Source organism: Bos grunniens, chromosome X (assembly GCF_055505025.1).
Source record: "Bos grunniens cultivar Pamir isolate PY7600 chromosome X, Bosgru_T2T1.0, whole genome shotgun sequence".
Taxonomy (NCBI): domain Eukaryota; kingdom Metazoa; phylum Chordata; class Mammalia; order Artiodactyla; family Bovidae; genus Bos; species Bos grunniens.
The window spans coordinates 50,840,546-50,853,742 of NC_141194.1; the positions used below are offsets into that span (position 1 = coordinate 50,840,546).

At 40.0% G+C, this 13,197-nt stretch overlaps 1 protein-coding gene across 3 annotated transcripts in view; it reads left to right on the forward strand.

Annotated features, from left to right (window-relative positions):
- Window positions 1-10,011, forward strand: part of FAM120C (family with sequence similarity 120 member C) — a 123,032-nt gene extending 113,021 nt beyond the window's left edge. For 2 of the 3 annotated variants that reach the window (XM_086388566.1, XM_086388568.1), the window contains 3 exons: window positions 1,019-1,157; window positions 1,544-1,601; window positions 5,151-10,011. In XM_086388566.1, coding sequence (XP_086244692.1) covers window positions 1,019-1,157; window positions 1,544-1,601; window positions 5,151-5,402 — 449 coding nt within the window. In that variant the 3' untranslated portion in view covers window positions 5,403-10,011. Of the gene's footprint in view, window positions 1-1,018; window positions 1,158-1,543; window positions 1,602-3,046; window positions 3,090-5,150 lie in introns of all 3 variants that reach the window. The other variant, XM_086388569.1, reaches the window with a different exon arrangement.
- Window positions 10,012-13,197: the final 3,186 nt, after the last annotated feature.

Genomic DNA, 13,197 nt, shown 5'->3' on the forward strand with positions numbered 1-13,197 from the left:
TTCTCCTCCTGCCCCCAATCCCTCCCAGCATCAGGGTCTTTTCCAATGAGTCAAATCTTCCATGAGGTGGCCAAAGTATCGGAGTTTCAGCTTTAGCATCATTCCTTCCAAAGAACACCCAGGGCTGATCTCCTAATTTAGAATGGACTGGTTGGATCTCCTTGCAATCCAAGGAACTCTCAAGAGTCTTCTCCAACACCACAGTTCAAAAGCATCAATTCTTCGGCACTCAGCTTTCTTTATAGTCCAGCTATCACATCCATACATGACTACTGGAAAAACCATAGCTTTGACTAGACGGACCTTTGTTGTCAAAGCAACGTCTCTGCTTTTTAATATCCTGTCTAGGTTGGTCATAACTTTTCTCCCAAGGAGTAAGCATCTTTTAATTTCATGGTTGCAGTCACCATGTGCAGTGATTTTGGAGCCCAAATAAATAAAGTATGCCACTGTTTCCACTGTTTCTTTATCTATTTGCCATGAAGTGATGGGACCAGATGCCATGGTCTTAGTTTTCTGAATGCTGAGCTTTAAGCCAACTTTTTCACTCTCCTCTTTTACTTTCATCAAGAGGCTCTTTAGTTCTTCACTTTCTGCCATAAGGGTGGTGTCATCTGCATATCTGAGGTTATTGATATTTCTTCCGGAAATACATGAATACATGTGTACATGAAATAAATTCATTTCCTGCTTTAAAAGGTAGTTTGGGCCTATAATTTTCCAATAGCTAGATCTTAAGACCTCATTCTCTCTCCACAAATATTGAATGCCTACTGTGTATAGGTTCTGTAGTTGAAAAATGAATTAGGCCCACCCCACTTGCTAAGTGGATGTATGTAGATTTTCAACCCCTTCCTCTGAAATTTGCTTCCACCATGACCCTTTGTTGTTATCACAGTCTTTTTATCATAGAGAAATGGAAAAATACATAGAGTAGGTGGGCTGTGGATCTTTTATTCCACCTCTTATCCTACCTTGCACTTGCCATTCACTGCTGCCATTGTTCCTCTCTTTCTAGGACTCCATCCAATCCCACCCCAAGGAGGAAAACTGGAGATTGCTGGGATGGTTGTAGGCCAGTGGGCTGGCAGCAGATCCTCCAGGGGGCGAGGCTCCTTTGGCATGCAAGTGGTTTCTGTCGGTGGGCCAGGAAAGGGGTATGTATTTGAATAGGTTGGTATAAGCTTGTATCAATCGAGGTGCTCTTGGGAAAATGCCCAGCTATTGAACCCTTTTATTAACGTAAGAGGCATGAACTAACTTTGCATTTTTAAAGCCAGTTTTCAGTTGAGTTCAGTAAACATATAATAAATGCCCTGCCTTGAAACAGTCTTTCCCCTAGAGGGGGACTTGAGACACAGGACAATTCAGTATAACATAGAAGTGACAGATACAGGTTTACACTGGTAACACAGAGGAGAGGCATCTAACCTAAGAGGGTCAAACTTGCTAGTGGAGGTGAGTAGTTAATTAAGTGAAAATGGAGGTATGGGCTTTATGTGTTCCTCATGATCACTTTCCCCCCTCCCCTAACTTTCTCAAGGCATGGAAAAGAACAGACTGGTAGAGGAGCCAAAGGACACAAAAAAGGAAATAAACAAGTAAGTACCTTTTTGAGATGATCTACCTCTTCTGTTTTTTTTGTTGTTGTTGTTGTTTGCAAGAGATCACATCAGGCATGGAAACCTGGGAGCTTTCGTAGCTTCTCCCAGCATTTGATTTCATCTGCCTACTCTCTAGCAGTCTTTTGAGGGTTAACCTGCCCAGGCTGTTCCCACAGGGCTGCAGAGTGTTATCCTTTTCCCTGAGTGAGGCCACAAAATAGAAACCTGGTACTGTGTCCTAAAGACCTGCACTTAGCAAAGCATTACTACATGAACCATAAGGAGGCCAAAGTGAAATTAACAGTGGGATTCCAACAGCACACCTCAGTTTCTGTGGTGCTACCAGAGATGCTTAGAAAATTGGACTTTTGCCTTTGCTGATGATGGGAGAGGAGGAGGCACTGCCATTCTGCTTATTCTTGATGGTTCAGAATGGTCTGAGACTCACTGGTCTTCAAATTCACTGGTCCCCCATCCCCCTGTAGAGATCCAAAATCTTGTACTGGCTTCAGACCGCTGGGCTCCTCATAGCATAGTAACTATCATGTCTTAAGTGCCTGCATTCTCCAAAGGCCTCTACTAGACATTTTACATGTGGTTTCTAATCCTCACAAAGGTCGTTGATGAGACCATACTGCAAGGCCATTTTATCATCAGTCCTCAATTCCAGCTCAGCTCTCATGTATATAGCCAGCACTCATTGCATCCATGTTACTCCCATTTTCTAATGTTTTCGCAAGGAATACAAATTTGCTTTAATGTTATTTTGAGTCCAATATGAAACTACAGTGATAAGTCCCCTACACAACATATTTTGTAATGTACTCCAAAGCCAGAAAGCAATGACTTTGGGTTTTTCCAAAGCTTCTCAGCTTTTTCCAGAAACTGCTCAGTAAGGGAAAAGGGATTGCACTGTGCAGGAACAGATCACTCGGGTTGTCTCCCATAAGGTAGTACCCTATAAGATAGCCCTTTCATAAGGTTGGAGAAGGGAATGGCAAACCAATCCAGTATTCTTGCCTGGAAAATCCCATGGACAGAGGAGCCTGGTGGGCTACAGTCCATAGGGTCACAAAGAGTCGAACATGACTGAGCACACATAAACATACACATACACATACACATACACATACACAAGGTAGTACAGCCTTGATGAATTCACCATGATTCAGGGACTGATCAGTAGGCATACAGCCTAAAAAACTTGATATCTTTGGTGCAATCATAGTGGATCCATCTTTCAGTGGTTGGCTCACATTAACCAACATCACAGAAATAGCTTTGTGGATATGGCTAAAGGAGTGGGGGAGGGGACGAGAAGGGAGAAGGTGAAAGGTAAAGTACTAATTTACAGTGGAAAGAAATAATTATCACAATATATTGTATACTTTTTCCTAGTCACTCTTATAAATACATGTATTTATTATTCCCATTTTAAACAGGAGAAAACTGAGGCTCAGAAGAATGAAGCATCTTGACCATCAAGTTAGTATTAGAGTTGGCATTCTAGCTTGAGCTGACTGATTCCAAAGCCCTGTACTGTGCTAATTCTGATACAGTATAACAACTGTAATTGTTAGACAAGATTCATACCTAGGCCTGCCTGACTCTTATATGCATGCTCTTAACCATGTCTAATCAGAGCTTTCTTTCTCTAAGAGCAAGCTGCCAAGGAGGCCATGGTATCAGAAGTTTGCTTGAGGGTGTGGAATCAGAACAATAATATTAGCTACCAATTATTGAGTTCTTACAGCATGCCAGACGCCACCATGCTTTACATGGTGTGTGTCATTGAATCCTTATATGAACCTGTGATATAGATATTATTCTCTCTTATTTATGGATACCTAGTTTATGGATATTCTCTCTGGTTTATTTGATATCTAGTTAATATATACTATTCAGTTCAGTCACTCAGTCGTGTCAGACTCTGCAACCCCATGGACTGCAGCATGCCAGACTTCCTTGTGCATTACCAACTCCTGGAGCTTGCTCAAACTCATGTCCATCGAGTCAGTGATACCATCCAACCATCTCATCCTCTGTCATATACTATTATTCTCTTCTAGATGGGGAAACTAGGGGGAAAAAAGGAATGATAGATGATCTTAAATTCCTCTTAGCTAAGATTTCTGGGGGTACTATTACCTACTTTAGAGGTACCCTGGCCAAGGAAATCCTTACATTGACTTTGTTTGTAGCTAAGGCATCTTCCCATCTGAGATAATTGTTCCAGTTTATTAAATATTCCATTACAGTCCTATCTTCATGAGATTATTTCTAGGTCAGTGGAGTTTTGTGTATTCTCAAATTCTTCAGTCCCATATTTATTATGTTTTTATTTCTTTGTTGACTCACATGGCTAATTCCTTCCATTACTAGTTTCGTCTTATTTCCAGGTTCTTGAGAAGAACTTCACAGTAACCTCTATGTTGTATAGGTATTGGAGACAAATGATCTAGCATTGAATCTGGTAGTGCCACTTACCAGTTTTGTAACTTTGGGCAAGTTACTTACCCTCTCTGTGCCCTAGTTCCCTCATCTATAAAAATGAAAGAATTGGTATCTACTTCAGAATTATTCTGAGTGTTAAATGAGGTAATATAGTGAAGTATTTAACATAGAACCTGGTACATGGGAAGTGCTCAATAAATATTGGTAGTTATTATCTATAATGACCACATATTCAATGGGCATTAGATTTCCATTATGTATGGTGTCAGTGGAAAGAACATGTCTTTGGAATAAAACAGACTTGGATGCAAATCTGGGTATGCCAATGGCCTTGAGCAAGTCATTTTACTTTTTTGAGCCTCATTTGTCTTTCTTATCTGTGAAACCAACATCAGAATACCTGGCATGTCCAACCACTTAATAATCAGAAACTCCTATTATTCCTAATAATACTCATTGGGAGCCAGTACTGTACTTCAAGGTCATGCAGTTCATGGCATTAGCATTTCAGGAGCAGTTACCATTGCTGAAATTAAAACCAAGTGATTGTTTTTAGTTATGAAAGATTCTGTGAAATATTACACATAGATCTTATTGTTTGTTTTCTTTTCCTTTCATTTACAAACCCAGCTGTCAGTATTGGATGGCTGCATGGAAGTTAAGAGAATAAACTTTAGAGACTGACTGACCTGGAGTGGAATCCTGGCCCCACTACTTTCTACTTGTATCTCCTTAAGCAAGTTACTTTAATCTTTTTGAGCCTCAGCTTCCTCATCTGTAAATGGGATGTCATAATATCTACCATTTAAGGTGCCTTTTGGCATTTGAAAAAATACATTGTAAAACTTGGTAAATAGTAGCTGGGCCATTATTGTGTTGTTGTCATTGCCATTAGATTCGAGTTAGATCCTTTTGTTGTCACCCTAAGTTCTCCAGACAGTGTCAGAGTGTACTAGGTGCTAACAAGCTTTGGGCTTTCTGGTGTTTTTTAAGAGCTGAAGCAGTTTCCACAGGCTAGCTTATAAACATGCTTGGGAAGGATCAGCTAGTTTTGGGATTACCATTCCTACTGACTATCTCTGTTTTTGACAGAGCTCTTCAGATGGAGTTTCTAAATCCCTGGAGCCTCAACAAGGTCGGTCTAGCTCACAGGTAGATGGAAACAGTGGCACATTGATCAAGGAAGAGAAGAATGATCATCTTCCATCTCCATCACAGTCTGCCTTATCCAGAGACAACAGTGTGTGTAATAACGGTAACCGGTACTTCCCTGGGAAGAATGGCGAGAAGAACCACTTACAAGAGCAAAAGCTAGGAACTGTGACACAACAGAAAGAGGAGTAACAAGCAAGAAGATGGCTTCAGCAGATCAGGAAGAGGGGAAAACCTATACTTCTCTGATTGTAGGCCTAAGTTAGAGGAGGACATGAAATGCTTATCCTAGTTTTGTTCAGGATTTTGATGAGGGTGTTCTTTGGTATCCATCTTTTCCCCTTCCCTGTCTTTTTCTGGGCTTCCAGACTCAGCAGTCTGTTTCTAGAGAAGCTCTGATCAAATATGAATGACAACAAGACTAGTTCCTATTCTCAAATTGAATATATAGTGCCAATATTGTCTTTACCTCCCCTGGGAGGCTATTAAGGCACAGACTATTGGGTATCATCACGTAAGGACCTACAGAAAAGTCTAGCTTTGGTTTTCTGAGTCTTTATTATGATGTTCATTTACAAAACCCATGGGATGGTGGATACAGCTACTTATGGCTTCCTAACTTGGTTTTTTCTTTATGAACTGGTAGGGCCTTCATATATAATCAGTATCCACATCCTTCTAACTCTTTTCCCCATTCACCTATGCCAGGGATTTGTACTACCGCCTCTAGGTCTGGCCTGACAATCAGATAGGTAGATGTTTTCAGGGAAGTGAGGTAGTATTGGTTATTTTTTTTATTCTTTTTTTAATTTTATACACTTAAAATAACTACCAATGGCCTTTGTACTGGGGGATTCAAGTGAGTCGAAAAAGTACTGGGCAGATTTTTCCTGCCTCTGAACTAAAGCATTATTTGTAAAATAGAAGATGTGGTGCAGTTCACCCACTCCCTGCAAGGGTGGGAATCAATGTAATTAAATGATGTTCTAAAGGGAACTCAAAAGACTGTGTGCGTGCGTGCGTGTGTGTGTGTGTCTATCTGTCTGTGTTCGGATGTTTGGGTGGATGTATATATGAATGTGTATATCTATATGCATACACATACCCTTTATATAAAGAGACAGATCTATTTATCTATATATATTTTATATATATATATATAAATATATGTGTATGTATGTATATATAAATATATATATGTTGTGTGTATGTGTATATATATATATATATATATATATATATGCACACACATACATACATGATGATGTCCCAGAAGATTTACTGAATTTCCCAGAAATGCTTCCACTGCTATGGAGTGGTGGGTTTCAGAAGACCACATTTTAGAAATCCTTACTAAGTCGTAGCCCATCACAATTACAAGAAGATGGGCTTCTCTAAGCAGACAAAAAGTACTTTCCAGAGATTGCCTGTTCAGAACAACAAACAGTTGGATTGTTACAAGCTTAATCTTGATCAGAGTCCTCACATCCCCTATGGTAAAAACAGGAGATTGGAGTAGGATTGGGAAGAGTTGGGCATTTTCTTATGAAGGAGCAGCCTGGTTGGGAGAGAGAAGGGGGGTGGAAGGTAATTACCAGGGCTTGCAGCCAGTTTGGGGAAATCTTATCTGAAACTCTAGCATCAAACTGGCCTTAGGCTAGAATTGATTGCCATGCATCCCTGAAGGACAGTGGGTAGGGAAGTGTGAGGAAATCGACAATTTGATTTTACATGCCTAGATTGTTTCATTTATTCATTGACATTTTGACTACTGGATCTTTTCATTTGCTTTGCAAGGAAGACTTCAGAGGACTCTGGCCTGGGCCAACAGGGATGTTCTATGAAAGGTTCCCGGCCCCCAGGTAAGATCAGAATCTGCCCAGGACAAAGAGTCTGTTACTCTTTGCCAGAAATACTCTTGAGACAACCTTGCACTTCCAGTTTCCCTCCTCAGCAGCCTAAGTATAAGGGATGGGAACATGACTTGCAACAGATTAGCATGTGTCTTCATTCAGGAATTGAGGCTTTTAGCCTCATACACCTCCTTTTGGGCTTTGGAATATTCTTGCCCAAGAAGTACCATTTCTACAGGAACACAACTGACTAGACTTCTAGCAGGGTCCTCTCTCTTTTTGAAAAACCTCATGCACCTTAACCCAGAGCAGGTCCTTGGTGACATTTTTCCAGACAACCAGAAAGGTGTTTGCTTACTGCCCACTTACAGTAAGTGTATCATCATGAAAGATTAAAGATGTCTCAGACTGTTTTATCCTAGTCTGGCCCAGTTTAAGAGAACCCACAGTTTGCAGAGGTGGGGAGGTCTAGAATGCCTCTTCCCCTACCCAGACACTTCTTACATAAGCCAGAGCAGGATGACAAGAATGCATACCCAGGCAAATGTAACCAGTGATAAAGTGTACAAAAGCTTCCTCTATGGAATTGGCTCCCCTAGTTTTCCCCGCTCTTCTCCTAGCCTGCCCAGCCTTTCACAACATCTTGACGGTTAGGACTTCTGTTTCCAGCAAGAGAAGGATTTAATAGCGAACTTACATGACTTGGAAATTTCTTTCTGGAACCACAGAGGGAGGAATCCTTTGGAGCTCTAAAGGTAACCAGAATCACCGAGCTGTGTTAACTAGCTAGCTAGCTCCATTTTCTATTAGGAACTACTTGGAGTTATATGGAAAGGTATTTTCTTCAGCTGCTGTTTCTGTGAATCTTGAATCTATTTGATACGATCAAATGACAGTATTGTTAACTCTCACAGCATTAAGAAGATATATTATTTTGTAGGCATTCACTGTGAGAAGTAAAACAGCTATTTGACAGGGATGATTCCAGTTTGCCAAAAGGCTTGCTTTTCTCCCTTCCACACACCTCCACTTTCTCCTAGCCTGGCCCAGGATGAAACAAGTGACTCACTTCCAACTTTGATTTTTATTTAGATTCAGAATTTTGGGTTTGTAAGGTTACAAGAAAGAACTATAAAGGGCCATAGTCCTATATTTTATCTGCCAAGACATATAATTTAGAAGTCAGAAAGACTAAGGTTTATCACTGGAAGATTAAGTTTTTCTAGTTTCAAGATCAACTTTTTCTAATTTCTTTCAAATTAGGGAACTGAGTCTGCTCTTTGTTGTGAGTACCACTTGAAGAGACTGTCATCCTTCATTTAAGGTTCAATTTCTGACTATAATGTGGCCTTTCTTGAACAAAGTCATACATCATTTAGGAACCCCCAGGAATGACCCCTTTACTTTGTAAGGCCATAAGCAAAAGCACCCCGGATATATACAGCCACAGATCCTCAAGGACTTGCAGTTCTTGATTTCTGCTGGTGTATCTTGGGGTCAGCCTATAACTCCCACCCTTATTCAGTGGCCAGTCTAGTCTGGACCAGGCCTGATAAAACTTCTGCTCACTTGTACCATTTTCATTCTAAGCCAGTAGGACTTTGGGTAGATTTTAAAACCCAAGAAATGGCACTTGCTTTGGCTAGTGACATTTGATTTTTGTCTGCATCTTGATTTCCTGGCATCATTGGCCAAGTCACATTAACTTGTTTTAATCACTGAGAAAAACAGTCATGTAAGGCATTAGTGTGGTTAAGAAGGGGCTTGGGGAAAGAACGTTTATGTAGGGTAGAAAGAATGTGGAAGTAACTGCTTGGCTATAGAGATCCAGTCCACTGGAACCTTAGAAGGCTTCTGTAAGCATGTCAGTGCTACCCTTTCAGCCTTTAAGACTCCCCACCCCACATTGAAATGACAGTACAAGTAGACCACAGTTTAAGTAGTTAGTTAATTCTACTAAGGTTTAATCATTTTACTTGTTCAGTTCCTAATGCATATTTCCCAAATATGCTTGGGGTTTCAGGGGGTAAGTTCTCACTATTCCATTGTGTGTCACCCTATATGTTTCTCCCTTTTGTGACTTTGGCACCTTCTTTTATTTGACTTTCCATTTTCTTTTCCCTTAGCTTATTGCTATAGTCTGCTGGTGCAGGTAGAGCTCAGTGTACCTATTCCCCTATTACTGCTAATTATCTTCAGGATTGTCAGAGGTTATTTTGCTGTTCTAAGAAAAGAACTTCATATTTTTTTTACAAAACATTTTTTCCAAGGTAAAAGCAAAATAAAATACCCCCTGTGCTAGGGTGCCCACTGCAGCTTTTGACATTGCCCTTGTACTTTTTTATAGATGCTCTCTTTGTCCGTGTTGGTAGTAACTGATGACTAGTGGATTTTCATGTAAATGAAACAAATTACATATTTCAGTTTTTATTAATTGTTCATAACCCCGCCAAAGCTGATGAATTCATTTTAGTTACTTCCCAGAAGATACTTCCTCAGCCACCTTTTATTTTATTCTATTCTATTTCTAGAATAACATACTAGGTAAAGAAACTTTAACTACAAGGATTCATTGATTTTTAGTGCTCCCTGATAAATGATGTTATTGACAAAAGTAAAATCTTTCATTGTTTTTTCCTGTGTTAATCTCTCTTCTCCTGTGCTCTTGACAGTGTGTTTAGTGGATGGATAATATGTATTTCTCTTCCAAATTCCCTGCCTTTTTGGCCCAACTCACCACAAAAGCTCCATAGTTTATTAATGTAAGTTTGAATGGATGCTTCTTAGGGGAAACTGCAGGAGTTAAGGAAAGTGTTTCAGAAAGGAATGAAAATGTCTCAGGAGTTGTTCTGTGATGGAAATTGGTCTGGTGTTCTGTTAATGCTGATGGAAAGAAACTTACAGTGCTTAATAAAAGTCTATTCTTTCAGTTAAAAAATGTGAAATAATTTTGGGTGTGTGAAGTTTAATTTCTTTTCCCATTTCTGGACTTTTTTCTGTAAATGGAGGATATACTTGTCTCAATTTAAAAGTGTTACACAGAGACTTAGAAGCCTGTTTGTAGTTGAACATTAGGGCAAGGGAGCCAGTACAAGAATCATTAAAAGGAAAGGCATATTTTTTAATATAAATTTATTTATTTTAATTGGAGGTTAATTACTTTACAATATTGTATTGGTTTTGCCATACATCAACATGAATCTGCCACAGGTGTATACGTGTTCCCCATCCTGAACCCCCCTCCCACCTCCCTCACTGTACCATCCCTCTGGGTCATATTTAGCTTCCTGCTGAACTTCTTTATTTGGATGTTCTAAAGGCACCTTTGACTTCACATTTCCCAAACTAAACCTATCTTCTCTTCCAAAGCCTGCTTCTCTCCATGAGTGACACTACCTTCTACTCAATTGTCTATGCCACAAACCAACCTGGGAGTTATCCTTGATGCATGCCTTTCCCTCATTTCTCAAGTCCAGTTTATGACAAGATCTGTTGGTAACACTCAACCATCTTTCTTTTTCTCACATCTGTCTCTTTTATCTCCCCACTTGCTGTGGTTTAGTTCAGGCCTCCTTATGTCTCACCTGAATTGGTGTAGTTGCTCCTCTGCCTTATTCCTAACCAGGCAACTGTGAGCAAATTTTATGTCTATGTGTATGTACCTTTTTCCAGTGAAAGGGTGTGTACCTTCTTCTATTGCTTAAAGAAGTCTTAAGAAGTTAAGAACCACTGCTTTAATCCATCATGCTTATCAGCTTCCAGAGGAATCTGTCCTGACATGCTACATGTCGCTTCCATGGTGCCTTCATGATCTGGCAGCCTTATTTCCTGCCACCCCAACTTACTCTAGCTACACTAAAGCGCATCCTACACATTACACTGTTAATATCCATTTCTTCTCATTTGCTTATATCATTTCCTAGAATCCCTCTCTCTCCTTGTCTCTGGTGCAGTGTCAACTTTTCCCTCCAGATTCAGCTCATGTCTTTTGGGTTCTTTTCCTGATCCCTTACTGGGGTCCCTGTACAGACTCACCATAGCCAGTCCCTGTAGCACTTCACTGCATCTCTGCCACTAGACTAAACTTGAACAACTTTGTCTTGGCATCTACCACCGTGCATGCACTTAGAAATGTTTGATGACTAAATTAAGGACAGCTAAAACACGTTTGAAAATGTTACATGGTGCAAAACAGATTGTAGATTTTTGAGGCAGAGGATGTGTTAGTGACAAAGTGCAGGAAGATTGAATATGAATGTTCATCACTGAATGCTGTTCATTTAAATGTGCTTTTAAATGGGGCTCTTAAAAAAAAAAAAGAATCCTGACTTCCCTGGTGGTTCAGTGGTAAAGAATCTACGTATCAATGCAGGACACAGATTCCATCCCTGATCGGGAAAATCCCACATGCTACAGAGCAACTAAGTTCATGCGCCACAACTATTGAGCCTGTGCTCTAGAGCCTGGGAGCTGCAACTACTGAAGCTCATGTACCCTAGAGCCAGTACTCCACAACAACAACAGAGACCACCGAAATGAGAAGCCTGCACACCTCAACTAAAGAGTATCCCCTGCTCACCGCAACTAGAGAAAAGCTTGCACAGCAGTGAAGACCCAGCACAGCCAAAAATAAAAATAAAATTTTAAAGAGTTAAAATAAAAAATAAAAAAATTAAAAAAGAGTTCTGAGTCATCTTTGAGCAATAGACTGATGCTTAAAGCAGAATCTGAAGCCAGAACTCTAGAGTAGATTCTTACTTTACTGCTTCTGCTAAGTGTTGCTAGCTAGGCTTGACCTCCATGACTGCTCTGTGCCCTGTGTGTACAGGTTGTAGAAGGAAACAGCTGAGCCTAAAGGCAAGCATTAGAGGTTACTGAAGTTTGTAACCACTTTCCCTTAAATGAAAACTCGTTTGTAAAACTTTGTTTTATAGTTGGTTCATTATGGCTATAGATGTCTTTTCCTAACCTTTGTTCTCTAGGTGTTGGGTCTCAGAATTTGATAGTGGGAGCCTTGATAATCTGTTCATCTTTTAAACCTTGCTAATAAAGATGAATAAATGTTTACATAGACATCAACTAGTCTAACCAGATGGGCCAAAGAGGTCACTTTTCAGAACCTGTTTTCATATCTAAACTGAGTCACTGCAGACTAATACAGAGCTCATCCTTTTCCCAAAAAAACCTACTATCTCTGCAATACTTTTAGGGTTTGACATCATTGGGAAGGCACAGTGCAATTTAAGAAATAGATTGTTACATCCACCATGGATAGAAGAGTACTTATTCATATAGTGATACATGTGCCTTTCCTTTTTCACTAGTTTCATATTCCTAGGCTTTCCTTTTGTTTTTGTGGTGCTTATAAGGAAAACAGGCAGAATCCAATAAGAAAGTTCTAGTCAGTTGAAAAGACTTTAAAATCAGAAAGTTTCTTGCTGTCATAGGATGAGCAAATGAGGGATTAACCGCAGAAACTGGACATTCAAAATACCTCTCCTAAAAACCAGTCCCACAATCCTATTTTGGCAGAATATGTGAAGAGGAGACCCAGTTTCTAAATGAAGAAACTTTGCCTTTTCTCTCTCATGTTGAAAAGTTGACATATAATGTAGGTGATACTCTGTCCCTTAACTATGCCTTTTTTGACTTTGTATATGTTGAGATATCTTTCGAGGAACATGTGTCAAGCAGGAACCTTGGCATGGATTTGGTTTCAGTTGTTTTAAGGCTTAAGGAAATGCCTTTATTAGCTTTCCAAACTTTTTTTTTATATATGAATACAACAGACTGAGGAGCTGGATCTTCTGCTGTACTCACATGCCTAAAGCTATCATTACTGTCTTGGACAAAGTGGCAAAAGATAACATAAAATCTTTGTTGTGAATTAGTCAGTAGGGTCTGACACATGCTAACAAGGTTCCTGACTAGTGCCTCAGTATTTCAGCACCTTAAGCATGATAAGGGCTTCCCTGGTGGCTCAGACAGTAAAGCATCTGCCTGCAATACAGGAGACCTGGGTTCAATCCCTGGGTCGGGAAGATCCCCTGGAGAAGGAAATGGCAACCCACTCCAGTACTCTTGCCTGGAAAATTCCATGGACAGAGAAGCCTGGTAGGCTACAGTCCATGGGA